The 16,265-nt window shown below is 38.7% G+C and overlaps 1 protein-coding gene across 1 annotated transcript; it reads left to right on the forward strand.

The window, feature by feature from the left end:
- The first annotated feature begins 299 nt into the window (after positions 1-299).
- Positions 300-8,736, forward strand: LOC125236799 (cell cycle checkpoint protein RAD1). The gene is made up of 6 exons (XM_048143727.1): positions 300-531; positions 1,476-1,613; positions 3,390-3,493; positions 5,341-5,572; positions 6,871-7,002; positions 8,493-8,736. Exons 1-6 carry the CDS (start codon positions 439-441, stop codon positions 8,604-8,606), a joined length of 813 nt encoding a protein of 270 aa, XP_047999684.1. The 5' UTR covers positions 300-438; the 3' UTR covers positions 8,607-8,736.
- Positions 8,737-16,265: the final 7,529 nt, after the last annotated feature.

Genomic DNA, 16,265 nt, shown 5'->3' on the forward strand with positions numbered 1-16,265 from the left:
TGTTCATTAGAATTCATTAGAATAAGTAATGTTTTTAAGGTTACCTTGCGATCAAATTTGTTTATGACTTCTAACAGCCTGCTGCTCCAGTTTCAGACACAGATCTGCTAGTTTTATACTCAGTATACGGAGTCGTTTTGCAAAGAGCTTTAGACATCCTGGAAAAGTATCCAACGCTCGTCGCATATACAACGTCTGATAAACGAATTTTGATTGAAATAAACGGTGACAACGACCGAGTTTACAGAGTGTTTCCACGTATCAACTTCTGCCCTTGCAGAGCATTTAAACACCAAGTAATAGAGAAAAAAGCTCAAGTAACTTGCAAACACGTTTTAGCAGCTAGAATAGCTACAATACTGGGTAAAACCGTGCCTCATGAGGTAACTGCGGATCAGTATTTGATGCTGGTGAAGTCGTTATTCGAGTTGGAGCAAGATGGAAGATGATATGAGCCAGTATTATTTTACTGCGTCTATGGACTCCGGCAAGACGCTTTGCAGTTTACTGAAAGCTATTCAGTTTCAAGAGGTTTGTGAACTATTTATTATTATTTATTTAGGAGTCATCAATTATGTTTAACGATTATTATTACAGTTCAGATAAGAAAGCACATCAAATATTTTATATTTTATGTTGTGTAGGTAAATTACATATTTAATGATATTGAGATTCATATTATCTTTTTCTTCTGTGACAATTTGATATGTTTTCTCTGAAGAAGAACGTATTATTAAGCAATAATATAATTTATTGAAATTAATTTCCATAGAGTATTCTTTGATGAATACTTTTGCATGTTAAATTGTATCTTGTTATTTAATGCATGTTAATTATAAGATGTAATGTTTTGAAAAGAAGTTGCCCGCCGAGTTTCTTGCCGGTCCCATAGTGGATACCCCCCTCCCAACTGAGGGGGGACTGAAATCTTCTCGAGGCTGAGGCGTAGGGTTAGAGCCGGCGTAGCTTTATTTGACGTTCATATGCGCATTGTAATATGCCTACTTGAAAAATAAATATTTCATTTTCATTTCATAAATATTTCATTTTCATTATTGTAATAGCTATTGATTGCAATAGCTATTTATACAATTACAGGAAATCACAGGTTCTGATGAAAGAAAATTAAATGATGCACTTTTATTTATGTCTTACAAATTCTCAAGACTCAGGTAGTCATCATCCTCCTTGCGTTATCCCGAGCCATTCGCCACGGCTCATGGGAGCCTGGGGTCCGCTTTGACTTCTGGACGGGATGGCGATGACTTTATGACTGTCAGGCCAGAACCTTTAAGAGGCATGCATGTGTAGGGTCAAAACCAACATTTTTTAGACAAGTTTATTTTGTATTTTTGGAATCATGTAGTGTCTCTGCAGTCTTTGCCCATAATTTTAATAAAAATCATAACACATCTTGTAATAGAGTTGATCAAAATGTGGAGTATGCAAGTAACTTGTATTTTTATTTTTTACAGTCTGCAGTGTTCTGTGCCCTTGCAGAAGGCCTGAAGTTAACTGTAGAGGAAGGCAAGTGTGTGCAAGCCTCTGCTTACGTCCCGGCTGACAACTTCACAGAGTACCATGTGCGGAGTGATGTTGATGTCATGTTCAAAGTAAGTAAAACTGTTGATGATACATTACAAGACTTACAAGTAAGTAAAAGTTGATGCACAAGAATATATCTTATACTTTTAAACGAGCAATTTTATTTATTTATTTATTTATTTATTTATTTATATATTTATTTACACTGACGATCGCAGAAACCGCTCTAACGATTTCGCAGAAATTTGTTATGTGGGGGGTTTTTGGGGGTGAAAAATCGGTCTAACTTATCCTTAGGTCCCGGAAAACGCGAATTTTCGAGTTTTCATGCGTTTTTCTTCGCGCGCCATCTCGTGTGCAGTAGTTGTACTGTTAAGACAGAATTCTTTCGGTCGATGTAAGTACTATTTATTGCAAACACTAGATGGCGACACAGGTCAAGGCTAAAACGAATAGAAAAATACACTATTTGAGTTTTTTGTGGCGAAATGCGCGCCATCTCGTGTGGAGTAGTTGTGTTGTTAAGGCTGAGAATTCTTTCGCTCGATGTAGGTACTATTCATTTTTGAACTAGATGGCGACACATGTCAAGGATACGAAACAAACCGAGCGAAGCTCGGTTGCCCAGATATTTATAGTAATTAAGAGACATAGAAATCTTCCTATAGATCATAGAGGAATAAATAAGGAAAGAGTTTGACGACCGGTCTGGCGCAGTCGGTAGTGACCCTGCTGTTGCGCCGCGGTACCGGGTTCGAATCCCGGTAAGGGCATTTATTTGTGTGATGAGCACAGATATTTGTTCCTGAGTCATGGATGTTTTCTATGTATATAAGTATGTATTTATATATTATATATATCGTTTTCTGAGTCCCACAACACAAGCCTTCTTGAGCTTACCGTGGGCCTCAGTCAATCTGTGTAAGAATGTCCTATAATATTTATTTATTTAAGAGTTGTAACTCCATACATCAGTAAATGTGAGTTATTTGTAGTGACATCTAGCGTCAATCACGCGTCAAATAGTGTAAATTATCAGTACTGCTACTTGTCAATAGATGTCGCGACGAACGAAAAATCTAATGCTCAACAATTTTTAGCTAACATTACAATAGTATTAATCAGTGTTCTGTTTTGAATTCCTTCTGCTTGTAATATAAGTTGTAAAATATTAAATTTTTGGCAGACGAGACACTGTTGACACCTAGTGTCGAGTAGTGGTACTGATAATTTACGCTATTTGACGCGTGATTGACGCATGTTTTACGCTAGATGTCACTACAAATAACTCGCGTTTACTGATGTATGGGGATACAACTCTTTCCTCTATGCTATAGATATACATATAAACAAAAATATCTATGCTCATTCTATTCTTTATTGCTTTATTCTATGACTAGTGACATACAAGTCCTACAACAGTGCATATATGCAGTAATTAACTAGCTGCGCAAGTTCTGATTCTATCTAACATTTGTCAACAATTTTTTCCCCTAGACATACATACATACAATACATACAATCACGCCTGTATCCCATGAAGGGGTAGGCAGAGCACATGAAACTACTCGTTTTAGTGCCACTCTTGGCAAATAAGGGGTTGAAAGAAAACGAAATTGTGACATTGTAGTGACAGGTTGCCTGCCTCTCGCCTACGCCACAATTTAACCCATATCCCACAGTCGCCTTCTGACACCCACGGGAAGAAAACGGGTGGTGAAATTCTTAACCCGTCACCACACGGGCAGAAAGATTCAGATTTCCCCTAGACAGATTATTTAATCTTAGTATCCTTTGTAAATGATTATTTAGATATATAAAAATACCTTGTTTATATTTTTCAGATAAGTATAGCGGTGTTAGCAGAATGTCTCAATATTTTTGGGTCAGGGGAAGAGTCTAGCCTGAAAATGTATTACAGAGGTGAAGGGTCTCCTCTCCTTCTTGTGTGAGTAATTTATTTTATATGTATTGCTTTAAACTAACATGATCGTCACTCATATTATTCAATTAAAACGGGACTCAATCGCGTAAAACTTAGCTTTATATTTAACCCGACGTTTCGGACGTGACGTTACGTCCGTGGTCACGGGCAGACATCTGCCCGCGATTAAGTCCCGTTTTAATTTAATAATATTATTTTTCAGAACAGATGGTGTTTTTTTTTACGCACTAGTGCGAGAAGTGGTTCATTATATGCCAGGTCGAAACTTTGAAGGCTCATCTGTACTGAAAAACGTCGTACGATACACGTGCGAAAAGGAAATTCGTAACTCGTGTCGATTTAAAACACTCCCTTCGGTTTTAATTTAATAATATTATTTTTCAGTACAGATGGTGTTTTTTTACGCACTAGTGCGAGAAGTGGTTCATTATATGCCAGGTCGAAACTTCGGAGGCTCATCTGTACTGAAAAACGTCGTACGATACACGTGCGAAAAGGAAATTCGTAACTCGTGTCGATTTAAAATTACTCCCCTTCGGTCGTGTTTTAATTTATCGCCACTCGTTTCGAACTTCCTTTTTTACGCACTTGTATCGTAATGTACTATTTCAGAACAGATGGTGTTTTTTTTTTACGCACTAGTGCGAGAAGTGGTTCATTATATGCCAGGTCGAAACTTCGGACGGCGATGTGAACTGAAAAACGTCACGTCATGCACGTGCGAAAAGGAAATTCGTAACTCGTGTCTATTTAATGTTTTTTTCTTGAAAAAATAAGGATGAGATTTGTTTGTATCTATATACTATAGTATATATATAGCTATCCATGCCGTAATCGGCAACGGCGACCCTAGCTACTTACGTTACGAGCGTGTGCTCGGATATGGCTTGCAAAGCCGAACTTGGTCTTGAAAATTCTGTCGCACGTGGGGCAGTAAAGTTGACCAGAACCATTGTAGGTGTAATTATAGGAGGGTTTCGGCCGAGATTTTCGTAACACGATATTATGATACCTTGATACGAAGCGTCAGATACGGAAATCTCTATCTATATACTAATAACCTTTCGAAGTATCTTTATGCCAAGCAACAAAGTGGAAAGTTTTCCGGGCAATGAGCACATTGTATCAATATAAAAGTATGTAGGTATACTGACGTCATCATCATCCTCCTTGCGTTATCCCGGCATTTGCCACGGCTCATGGGAGCCTGGGGTCCGCTTGACAACTAATCCCAAGATCTGACGTAGGCACTAGTTATTACGAAAGCGACTGCCATCTGACCTTCCAACCCGAAGGGTAAACTGGACCTAGTATGTATACTTGAGCCATTTTTTTTCAAAGTTGTCCACCCCACTTTTTCTGTAACATGGGTATTTTTTACGCGATTCATACTCAGAATAGAGAGATGTCCCAAGATTTCCATACATTTTTTCGAACCTTCCATTCCGTTACCGCCATACACTGTGGAATGAATTGTCGCCTGCGGTATTTCCGGACCGATACGACCTTCAAATCTTCTAGAAAAGAGCGTACACCCATCTTAAAGGCCGGCAACGTACCTCCAACTACTCTGGTGTTTCGGGTGTCCATGGGCGGCGGTGATCGCTTACCATCAGGCGACCTGTCTGCTCGTTTGCCTCCTATCCCATAAAAAATAAAAAAATAAATACAAAATGTATGAAAAATGGTAACGGAAATGGGAAAAAAACCTTGGGACACTTTTTTTCTCCTATTAGGATTGAAAGAGCTCGCGATTCTGAGTGGAAAACACATAAAAATTTCCAAATCCAAAAAAAAGTGGGGTGGACAACTTTAAAAAAAATGGCCCACTTACATCATGTTTCGTTTAGTCTACAGCCACAATCGCTGACTAACGTCATGACAGACTGCGAGATCTCCACACAGACCGCAGACTCGGTCTTAGAATTACGTGACGAAGACTCTTCGGAAGTAGCCAAATTGGTGCTGAAGGCACCAGCATTTCTCGGCTTACTGGCTGATTTGGAGAGGTCCTGTGATATTATGGAGTTGAAACTGTCACCTGAGCATCCGAATGTCAGCATTGTCACATATGGAATGCAGGTAAATACATAATTTTAGAACAAAACGGGACTTAATCGCGTAAACATTTATATGTGGCCCGACGTTTCGAACATCACATTATGTTCGTGGTCACGGGTAGACTGACGAGGAATTGCATCAACAACCGCGCGAGTTTCTCGAACTACCCGCACTTAAATTGTTCTTGATTATTCACTTTTGCAAATACAAACTAACTAAACTAGAGTTACAGAAGATTCTTCAGAACTATCCAAACTAGTTCTAAAAGCACCGTAAATAAAATTTGAAGAGTTGGGCCATTTTTTTTAAAGTTGTCCGCCCTACTTTTTTTGTAACGTGGGTATTTTTTACGCGATTCATACTCAGAATCGCGAGGTCTTTCGATCTTGGCAGGAGAAAAAAAATGGCCCAAGATTTCCATACATTTTTCACACCTTTCATTTCGTTACCGCCATACAAAATGTATGAATAAATGGTAACGGAATAGGAAAAAACCTTGGGATACTTTTTTTCTACCATTAGGATTGAAAGAGCTCGTGATTCTCAGTGGAAACCACATAAAAAAATCCAAATCCAAAAAAAAGTGGGGTGGACAACTTTGAAAAAAATGGCCCAGCCCCAGTTTTAATTTAAATTTCATTATAAATTACATACATATAATCACGCCTGTATCCCATAAAGGGCCTACCCCTTTATAAACTACTCAAGTTTCATGTGCCACTCTTGGCAAAAAGCGGTTGATAGAAATTGAAACAGTGACAGGTTGCCAGCCTCTCGCCTCTAGCCTCGGGTCAAATTGTGGCGTAGGCGAGCGCCACAATTTAACCCAATTTAATTATTTTTTGTTTAATAAAATTTCATATCTTACTTTACTGCAGTAACGATTTCGTTTTCTTTTAACCCCTTAACAATATGTTAGATCAGCAGCACTAAAACTTAAACAGTTTTCTGTGGTTTGTCTATCACTTTAATAGGAAATACAAGAGTGAGTTTTGTATTTATGCTATTTTTATTAATATTTTTTTATACTACGCCGGTGGCAAACAAGCATACGGTCCGCCTGATGGAAAGCGGTCACCGTAACCTATGGACGCCTGCAACTCAAAGACTGTCACATGCGCGTTGCCACCCCACATGCCCAAGTCGTCCGAGATGGTCCAAAGCTTCAGCTGTGAAGAGGAAGTAACCCTTAAGTACGAAAGTTTTCAGCTAGAGTTCAACACACTAACGTATTAGAGTAGCTATTTTTTCGTTTGCATTAACCAATATTTTTTTTTACATATGGCCATTAGAAACTTCAGGAGTTTTGGAATTTTCAGGACAGATCCTGCATCGACATGCCCAAGTCGTCCGAGATGGTCCAAAGCTTCAGCTGTGAAGAGGAGGTAACCCTCAAGTATCAAGTGCACCACATCCGACTTATTATGAAAGCTCTGGCCATTTCTACAAAGGTAAAGACATAACACTTACAAATATATTTCCGAGCTCATATAACCCGGCGACCTTCAAATGAAGGGCGAACAGGCATCTTCTGGGCGAGCTCACTCCATCTTAGCCAAGTCTTTGCCTTTGGCTAGTCTGTGGTCAAGAGTAAGCCCATTTATAATTTAAAAAAAAATCACGGCCTTGGTTGGGTCTTGAACCTACGACCACTGCATCACTAGCCCAGCACTTTCCATCTCAAGATGCCATCATGCCATGCGACAAAGCAATTTATTCCACCATAATATGAGCCTCTACCACAGAGTATCTTACGTACAGAAAGGACCCTTCCTACAAAACCAAAAATTTACAGTAAGGGGGCCAATTTTTAGGGTTCCGTAGTCAACTAGGAACCCTTATAGTTTCGCCATGTCTGTCCGTCCGTCCGCGGATAATCTCAGTAACCGTTAGCACTAGAAAGCTGAAATTTGGTACTAATATGTATATCAATCACGCCAACAAAGTGCATAAATAAAAAATGGAAAAAAATGTTTTATTAGGGTACCCCCCCTACATGTAAAGTGGGGGCTGATATTTTTTTTCATTCCAACCCCAACGTGTGATATATTGTTGGATAGGTATTTAAAAATGAATAAGGGTTTACTAAGATCGTTTTTTGATAATATAAGTATTTTCGGAAATAATCGCTCCTAAAGGAAAAAAAGTGCCCCCCCCCCTCTAACTTTTGAACCACATGTTTAAAAAATATGAAAAAAATCACAAAAGTAGAACTTTATAAAGACTTTCTAGGAAAATTGTTTTGAACTTGATAGGTTCAGTAGTTTTTGAGAAAAATACGGAAAACTACGGAACCCTACACTGAGCGTGGCCCGACACGCTCTTGGCCGGTTTTGAATATCGATCAATTCGATCATTCGTAACTGGTAATGGGCGTGCCTGCGCCAATGACCTTCGATTTGAATCCAATAATATTATGGTAGTTTCTAAAGCCTATCCTATTAACAGCATCGTGTTTAAGTAAAATAGTATCTCATAATTACTTCACAGCTCATTGATTCTGTAAAATTTGGCATCAAAGTTGACTAATTTTAGGCCAAATGACTGTTTTTGGTCATAACTTTTGTTTTAATCGGTTTAAAATTAAAATCTCTCTTGATTTTTTAGGAAAGTGAAAGGTATATCCAAACATGTCAATTTCATGGATGTAAGATCCTTCACTAAAATCAAATTGCAAATACAAAGCGTTTTTTAGACCATGTTAAAAAAAAAAGCATTTATTTTTTTCTAAATATAGCTCTTACGAAAAGAGATAAAAGATTGAAGAACCCATGGCTGTTTGTCTTATAATTCTATCTGTAGTGCAAATTTATGAATTTCAACTCAAAACTTGTTTTCATCATTTCATTTTTATTGGACTGATTACATACATATTTTCATTCACTCATTCCTTCCACTGGTGCGAGCCATTGTGAAATGACCTGTGATTTCTTTGTTCCAGGTGGTGGTAAGATGCAGCTCAAACGGTCTCCTGCTGCTGCAGCTAAAGCTGGAGAAAGAAGACCAGCGGCAGATGTTCTCAGAGTTCTATATAGTGCCCTTACTTGACGACTGAACTTAGTATTGTCAAAGACATATCGTCACTACTTTGAAAAAATCTCGTATCTCACGGTGCTCCTCAAAGTCAAAACGCAGTAAGTCTATGTGCATTTCATACATACTTACTACAATTTTCTTTTCATTGACAGACGAAGATACAAGTTTTTTTAAAAGTAGTGACGATATGTAACTCCGTATAGACGGATAAAGTCTAAGAAAAAAAAACGTACCTCAAAACCACAATGAAAAAGGTACGGTGGCCAAGATGGCGTTACACCTGGGTAACGCTCGTCTAGATGGCGCCAATAAAAATATTTGACATTTTATCACATATCGAGCTAAGAATATGAACCAAATTGTCAAAACTGAGGTTCAAAAGTTTTAAGCCTGTGTCGAGAGATGGCAGTCTATGCCCTGTGATTACACATTTCACTTTGACAGTAACTCTATAATAGGTACTCAATCGTCTTTGGTATTGTGAATTATTTCGCTAGATTTGAAAATTGTTCTTTGAGGTACAGTCGAGTTGCACTAAATACAATCAGTTACATATATAAAATCTGACTACTCTACGTACGATTTGGCCTTATAAATATACGGATAAAATCCTACAGGTTGTCCCTAAATGGTCCAGTATAGGCATGAACTAAAATATTTGTAAGACAGTACCTATGTATCTTTTCTAATGATTAAAGTCTCGTCTCACTGTCTCGCTGACGCTTTGACGGGTTATTCGTATCCGATCCGATCTCGGATGTAGGACCGATATCTCATATATTTAAGCCACCATCTTTGATTTTTGCCTTTGATATCCTCCCATCCAATATCGGATCGGATAATGAGAAAACGCACTTATCTCGAAGGTGGGCTACAGGCGCACCTGTCAGTTGATGTCTTTGGTAGTCAAAGGCTTAAATCGATTGCAGCGCCACCTGTGTTAATGTCAATATTTACGCATTGCGCACTTTTTATCCTTCTTTTAACAGTAAAAAACTTTTTGAGCTGTATAAGCTCAAAACAAGTTAAACAAGTATAAAATAAAACAACATTTTGCAAAATATAATTATATTTCATTTACCAAAAATGACATGCACTTACATACGGAATGTATATTACGTTTAGTATGTAGATTTTCATCGTCTATTTATATAAATGTTCTCTGAGCGTTACTTGGGCCACTTTACTTCAATTGTTCACTACTATTTTTTATTATTTCTACTCAGATTTACGAGCTCGTTCTATCCTAACAGGAGAAAAAAAAACGTTCTGAAGGTTTCCCCATTCCATTCCGTAACCGTTCCATATTAACGTCAGAATATCTAATAGAATGGAAAGAATAACAAAAAAAACTACTACATAGTAGGTATATTTATTTAGTCTATCAACCAGACATGTTAATGTAGACAACGAAACGTGGATGAAATTGTATAATATATTGATATTTCTGAGTAGAAATATTTGTGAGTGTGTTTAGTAAAACGTCCCACTTTGTCGGTTACCATTAAGGCGACATTTACTTGTATCTTTATATGAATACGCTGACAAAGCAGCTTATAGCCAAAGAGAATATAATCACTACGTTTTACTTATAGCAATCGACAAAGTGGGACGTTTTCCCGTGCACACTCACATTTAACAATTAAATAACAAAATAAGTGTACGACTTGAAATAAAATAGCCCGCGTTATTGGGCCATTTTTTTAAAAGTTGTCCACCCACTTTTTTTTTGGATTTGGAAATTTTTATGTGTTTTCCACTCAGAATCGCGAGCTCTTTCAATCCTAATAGAAAAAAAAAGTGTCCAAGATTCCGTTACCATTTTTTCATACATTTTGTACGGCGGCAACGGAATGGAAGGTTCGAAAAAATGTATGGAAATCTTGGGACATTTTTTTTTCTCCTATCAGGATCGAAAGAGCTCTCTATTCTGAGTATGAATCGCGTAAAAAATACCCATGTTACAAAACAAGTGGGGTGGACAACTTTGAAAAAAATGGCTCTATTGAAGCAAATTATTATTCTATTTTATCGGAGTCTTACATTCAGACTTTTATTTATTTCAAATTGTCAAACAGTCCCTTATTTATTATAGTTTAATTTCGATATTTTCCCAACAAATTCGTTAACATTATTAGTATTGTTACTAAGTTAACTTAGGCCGGCAACAGACAGTCTTAAATTTCATAATCTTAAAAAATAATAATCTTATGAAATCAGATCGAGTGCACGGATTCCCATACAATTTCGCAACTGTCCACACACAGTCTTATTTTTTAAGATTATGATTTTTTTCAGGTTGATCTGACATATTGCGAATAATTAGAATTTTAAGAATGTGTGTGGCAAGGCAGTCAATCTTATTTTATAAGATTATGATTTTTTAAGATTATGAAAATTAAGACTGTCTGTTGCCGGCCTTATACTTTCAATTCCAACAACATTTATTTTTTAATAAGTGGTGCATCTAGCAGAAGTTTAATTCTAAAGACAATATTTATAACTAACTTTTGCCCGTGGCTTCGCTCTCGTTAGAAAATGACAAAAAGTTGCGTATGTCACTCTCCATCCCTTCAACTATCTCCACCTAAAACATTACGTCAATTCGTCGCTCCGTTTTGCCGTGAAAGACGGATAAACAAACAGACACGCACTTTCCCATTTATGATATTAGTATGGATGATGGTGGATATTTAAAAAGGTCAAAAAGGGCATTCAAATTCATCTTTCTAAATGGCATATCGACATGTATAGATACTAAAAAACAATCAGTTACTTTTTAATGCAAATATGTAGTCGAAATATCTCAAGCTTGCCAACCGAACATTTGTGCTTCCCCATGCATACCACAGTATAATAAAGAGTACTAGCATACAGTATGGCCACTCCCGCTCCCCGCTGAAAGTGCCGCCCACCCCCTCTCGGTTACCTCACAGTTACCGCCTGTCAAAAACGCGAACAGTCGACCTGTCATATCACTCATACAAGCATGGTACGCGTTCATCTACACGAGCTTAGAATGTGTGCTAGGAACGCGCCTCCTTCCTATATTTGATCGCCAGTGTCCGAGATGTGCCCATAGCCATACCAAAAGCGTTTAATACTCACTGCATATATCTTTAGGCACTGGTCTCATCAACAGCGAGTACCTAAGCGATGAGCTATCGATAAACGAACAAGAGATCTATATCCCCCGGTCAATATAAGTCTAATGAAACTAACCGTGAATCATTTAGAACAAAAGCTAGTCGTTCCCGTGTAAATAAAAGACTATCTGGGCCATTTTTTTCAAAGTTGTCCCCACTTTTTTTGGATTTGGAATTTTTTATGTGATTTCCACTCAGAATCGCGAGCTCTTTCAATCCTAATAGGAGAAAAAGTGTCCCAAGGTTTTCTTCCCATTCCGTTATCATTTTTTCATACATTTTGTATGACGGTAACGGAATGGGAGGTCTGAAAAAAGTATGGAATAGAGGTGTGCGCCGACCGGCGTGGCGTACGCCGCCGGTCATTTTTGCCACGCCGACGCCGCCGATCATTTCACCGGCGTGAAATCGGCGTGAGATCGACGTGAAAATAATTCCTAATTTTTGCCTTGTTCTGTGTTATTCATCCTGTAGACGTGTGTGCAAAAATTGATCAGCAACGGCGTTTGCCAAAAAACGGCGGTGGCGGCGTGTTTCCGGAGTAAATTTGGCGTGACCTTAAATTGAACCTCGCAAGTCCCAGGCCATTTTTTTCCGATTTTGAATTTGGAACTTTCTTTCATATAAGAGTTCAAAACTCGAATTTAATTTGTACCTACTAGTACAAGTACGCGGGGGACTTAGGAGGTGTTCCTTATATAAAAATCATACGTATACTTTGATATAAGCAGTGAGTTAAATAACACACGTAAATGAACACGGGATATTATCCGTTGATAGCTCCACCATTAAATAATGTATTTTCAAAATTACCATGAATCTGCAAGGCACTCTTTCTTTATGCAGACCTTTGGAAGCTGGTAAAGAGGCCTTATCATCGGAGGACCACTGCAAGTACTGCAACCCTACGAGGTACAAGACTTTAGTCCAAAAAATCTGGAACTTCCTGGATTCAACGGGCATGAGTAAGGTTATTTAATCACAAGAGCCGTCACAATAGATCACTGGTCGGCGTGACGCGGAAAGGCCGACAATACCCCCAAATAATAATCGGAGGAACACACATCATCAGCACAACCACAGGAATTCCATTGTGCGCAGTCAATTGATGAGTGTCGAGAAAAAAAAGAGGTTTACACACAACTATGGTGGAAACGGATGTCCAGCATATAGCTCTCGGCATAAAAATTTGAGTTGGATGCAGATAGTTGACCCAGAAAGCTGGTTTTGTTGTTTGCGTCGTGCAGCAACGTCAGCACTGATCAATTTTCCATCTGTTAATGCGATAGATACCCGGATCCGTAGTCCAAAGTAGCAACAAATGGTTACCGTGCTACCGCAGCCAGGCCGGAAAACACCAAAGAAGAGATAAAAGGACGACCTCAATGCTTTTTTATAACGACTGGCGGGAGCGGATAGCAAAACTGTAATGAGTGGGAATAAAAAGCACAGGCCTTAATTTTGAAATCAGCCCAGCAGTGAGCCACATATTAGGCTACATAAAAAACAAGATACCTACGATTAAATGAAGGTTGGCACTTGCCGATGGTTGTAACTACACAGAATTATAATGAAAAGCTTCAATTCCTGCAAAACCAGATCAGCAACGAAATTAAGATCACGCAAAGTGAAGCCAACCTGGGTAGTATACCTCCATGAGTACCTAGGACGCAAAAAACCATCGCGTCCCATTCCAAACTATAGTTCTACACACAGTGGCTATAAGCAGTTTGCTGACGCAATGGGCATAATAGGTATTTTTCTAGGAGCCCTGAAATCTTAAATAATACATGGTAGTCATCCAGATCGAAAAATAGCTGAAGATCAACAGGGAGAGTCTTGGCTCTCCAGATCTGGTATTTTCGTAGGCGCTGCCGCTGTAACCATTTGGTTATAGTCAAGATGTAAGTCAGAGCACAGTCGCACACTGATCTCCCCGCATGCCCAGTTTTTCGCATGCCATTAAAAACTTCATATTGAAGTCCCTCATCTTCCTTACTTCTGAATAACATATAATAATTTTATTCATAGTAAAGTTTATTGGGAAATTGTAACAAATATTGCATAAAAAAGTCCAAAAATTTATCCAAGTAGTGCAAATACAAATACCAAGTTTGAGCAGTTTAGTAACCACCAAAGTCACGCCGTTTAATAATCGGCGGCGGCGGCGTGGCAAAAATGCCCGGAGGCGGCGGCGGTTCATATCAAGTTAGTGACAAATTTCGAGTCTAATATTGCTAAAATCTTCATTAGAACATGAAATTGTGTCACAGGACTCATGATAAAACCTTTATTTATGTACTTTGTAACGCCGGTTATAGAAGTGCCGTTTTTTTTAAATATTACATGTTTTTAATTATTACGCCGATCACGCCGATTACGCCGACGCCGCCGGCCATTTTTGGCCCGGACGCCGCCGCCGACGATTTAGCCACCGGCGCACACCTCTAGTATGGAAATCTTGGGACATTGTTTTTTTCCTATCAGGATCGAAAGACCTCGCGATTCTGAGCATGAATCGAGTAAAAAAGACCCATGTTAAATACAAAAAAAATGGCGTGGACAACTTTTAAAAAAAATGGCCCATCTGTGTAACACCACATTTTTTTCCAGAATCATAATTAATTGTTCGAAACGTCGGGATGAATTGTAAATTCATTATACGCGATTTAATCCGTTTCCATAGTTTTATTTCATGAACGCTGTAAACAATTCGACAATTATCTGCTAGATGCATCTACAATAATATTCGTTATCTTTTATCCTACTTAAACAACACACAAGGATGTAACATAAGGAAAAAACCGAGTCAAGTTATGCACAGGAAAATACTACATGTTACGCCTAAATTCAATTTAAATGTGGTTTATTTTTCAATTTTATTTAGTTTCTTTTTAAACTAACAAAAACTTATTTCTAAACATTGAGTGTTACATTTACCCACCTGATTCTTGGTTAACCCGTACTTCACCCACAGTTGTCAGATAGTGCTTTTTTTTAACTACTTATGGGTTTACGGGCATTTTCAGAATTTAGGACCCCCCAATTAGCGTAAGTTAACAAAAATTAACTCATAGTCAGTTTTGTGACGATAATTAAGCATTAAATATTGTTTTTGTGTTAATTACATAATTTAAGCGATAATCTACATTCAGAATGTGAAAAAAGTAAATTTTTAGATATATTGTATGCTTCATTGTCGTCACAAAACTGACAGCGAGTTAATTTTTGTTAACAACTTGCTAATTGGGGGTACCCAAATTTTGAAAATGCCCTTACTCACGGTCACGGACTAGCCGAGGCACAGTATGATAAAGAGTATACTATCGTACAGTATGGCCACTGTCTGGTTCCCGCCGAAAGTGCCGCCCACCCGCTCTTGGTCACCTCACAGTTACCGCCTGTCAAGAACGCGACCAGTCGACCTGCACTCATACAAGCATGGTACGCGTTCGCCTACACGAGCTTGACTGAGTGCGTAGGAACGTGCTTTTTTCATATATTTGATCGCCATTGTCCGAGGTGTGGCCGAGGCGAAGACGTAGCCTATTACGATGGAGGAGGGACCCTTAATTTGAAGGTTTACGGCCACGACATAGCTTTACGGCTCAGCCACGACATTGGTATAAGCGCGACAGCTGTGAGCGGCGGCCATTCATTGGAGCGAGACACAGCGATGGGACTTTTCATTCGCACGTATGGTTGCCGCTCACCGCTGTCGCGCTTAGACCAATATCGTGGCCGGGCCGTTAAGGCGACAGCAGGAGCGGCGGCCATAAGTGCGAACGAAAGGTCCCATCGCTGTCTCGCTCAAACCTATAGCCTCTAGGGCTTTGAAAGGGTTAGCATAGTCCAAATGGCCAACGATCTGTGCTTTACCATTTACCAGTAGCTATTTATGTACACAATCATTTAATTTTTACCAATAATTAATAGAGTCACAATAAAGTGATGATATTAGAATAAGCCCTGTAGGTATCCTAAACTGACTAGACCTCGAGACTGGCTGAAACTTCGTTTCTCACCAGCATAGGGTAGCATTATACTCTGTACTTTTAGGTACTTAAAAAAAGTAAACAAATAATTTGTACATTTGCGGGTAGTTACATTTGTCGGTTAACCAACCAAATACAAAGCCAAGCGGATCTGTCACTGAGCGGCCTGTCTTTAACCACAGTATAATAAAGAGTAATATCGAACAGTATGGCCACTCCCGCTCCCCTCTGAAAGTGCCGCCCGCCCCCTCTCGGTTATCGCCCGTCAAAAACGCGAACAGTTGACCTGTCATATTTCACTCATACAAGCATAGTAAATAAATAAATAAATAAATAAATATTATAGGACATTCTTACACAGATTGGCTGAGGCCCACGGTAAGCTCAAGAAGGCTTGTGTTGTGGGTACTCAGACAACTATATATATAATATATAAATTCTTATATACATAGAAAACATCCATGACTCAGGAACAAATATCTGTGCTCATCACATAAATAAATGCCCTTACCGGGATTCGAACCTGGGACCGCGGCG

Source organism: Leguminivora glycinivorella, chromosome 19, assembly GCF_023078275.1.
Source record: "Leguminivora glycinivorella isolate SPB_JAAS2020 chromosome 19, LegGlyc_1.1, whole genome shotgun sequence".
Lineage (NCBI taxonomy): Eukaryota > Metazoa > Arthropoda > Insecta > Lepidoptera > Tortricidae > Leguminivora > Leguminivora glycinivorella.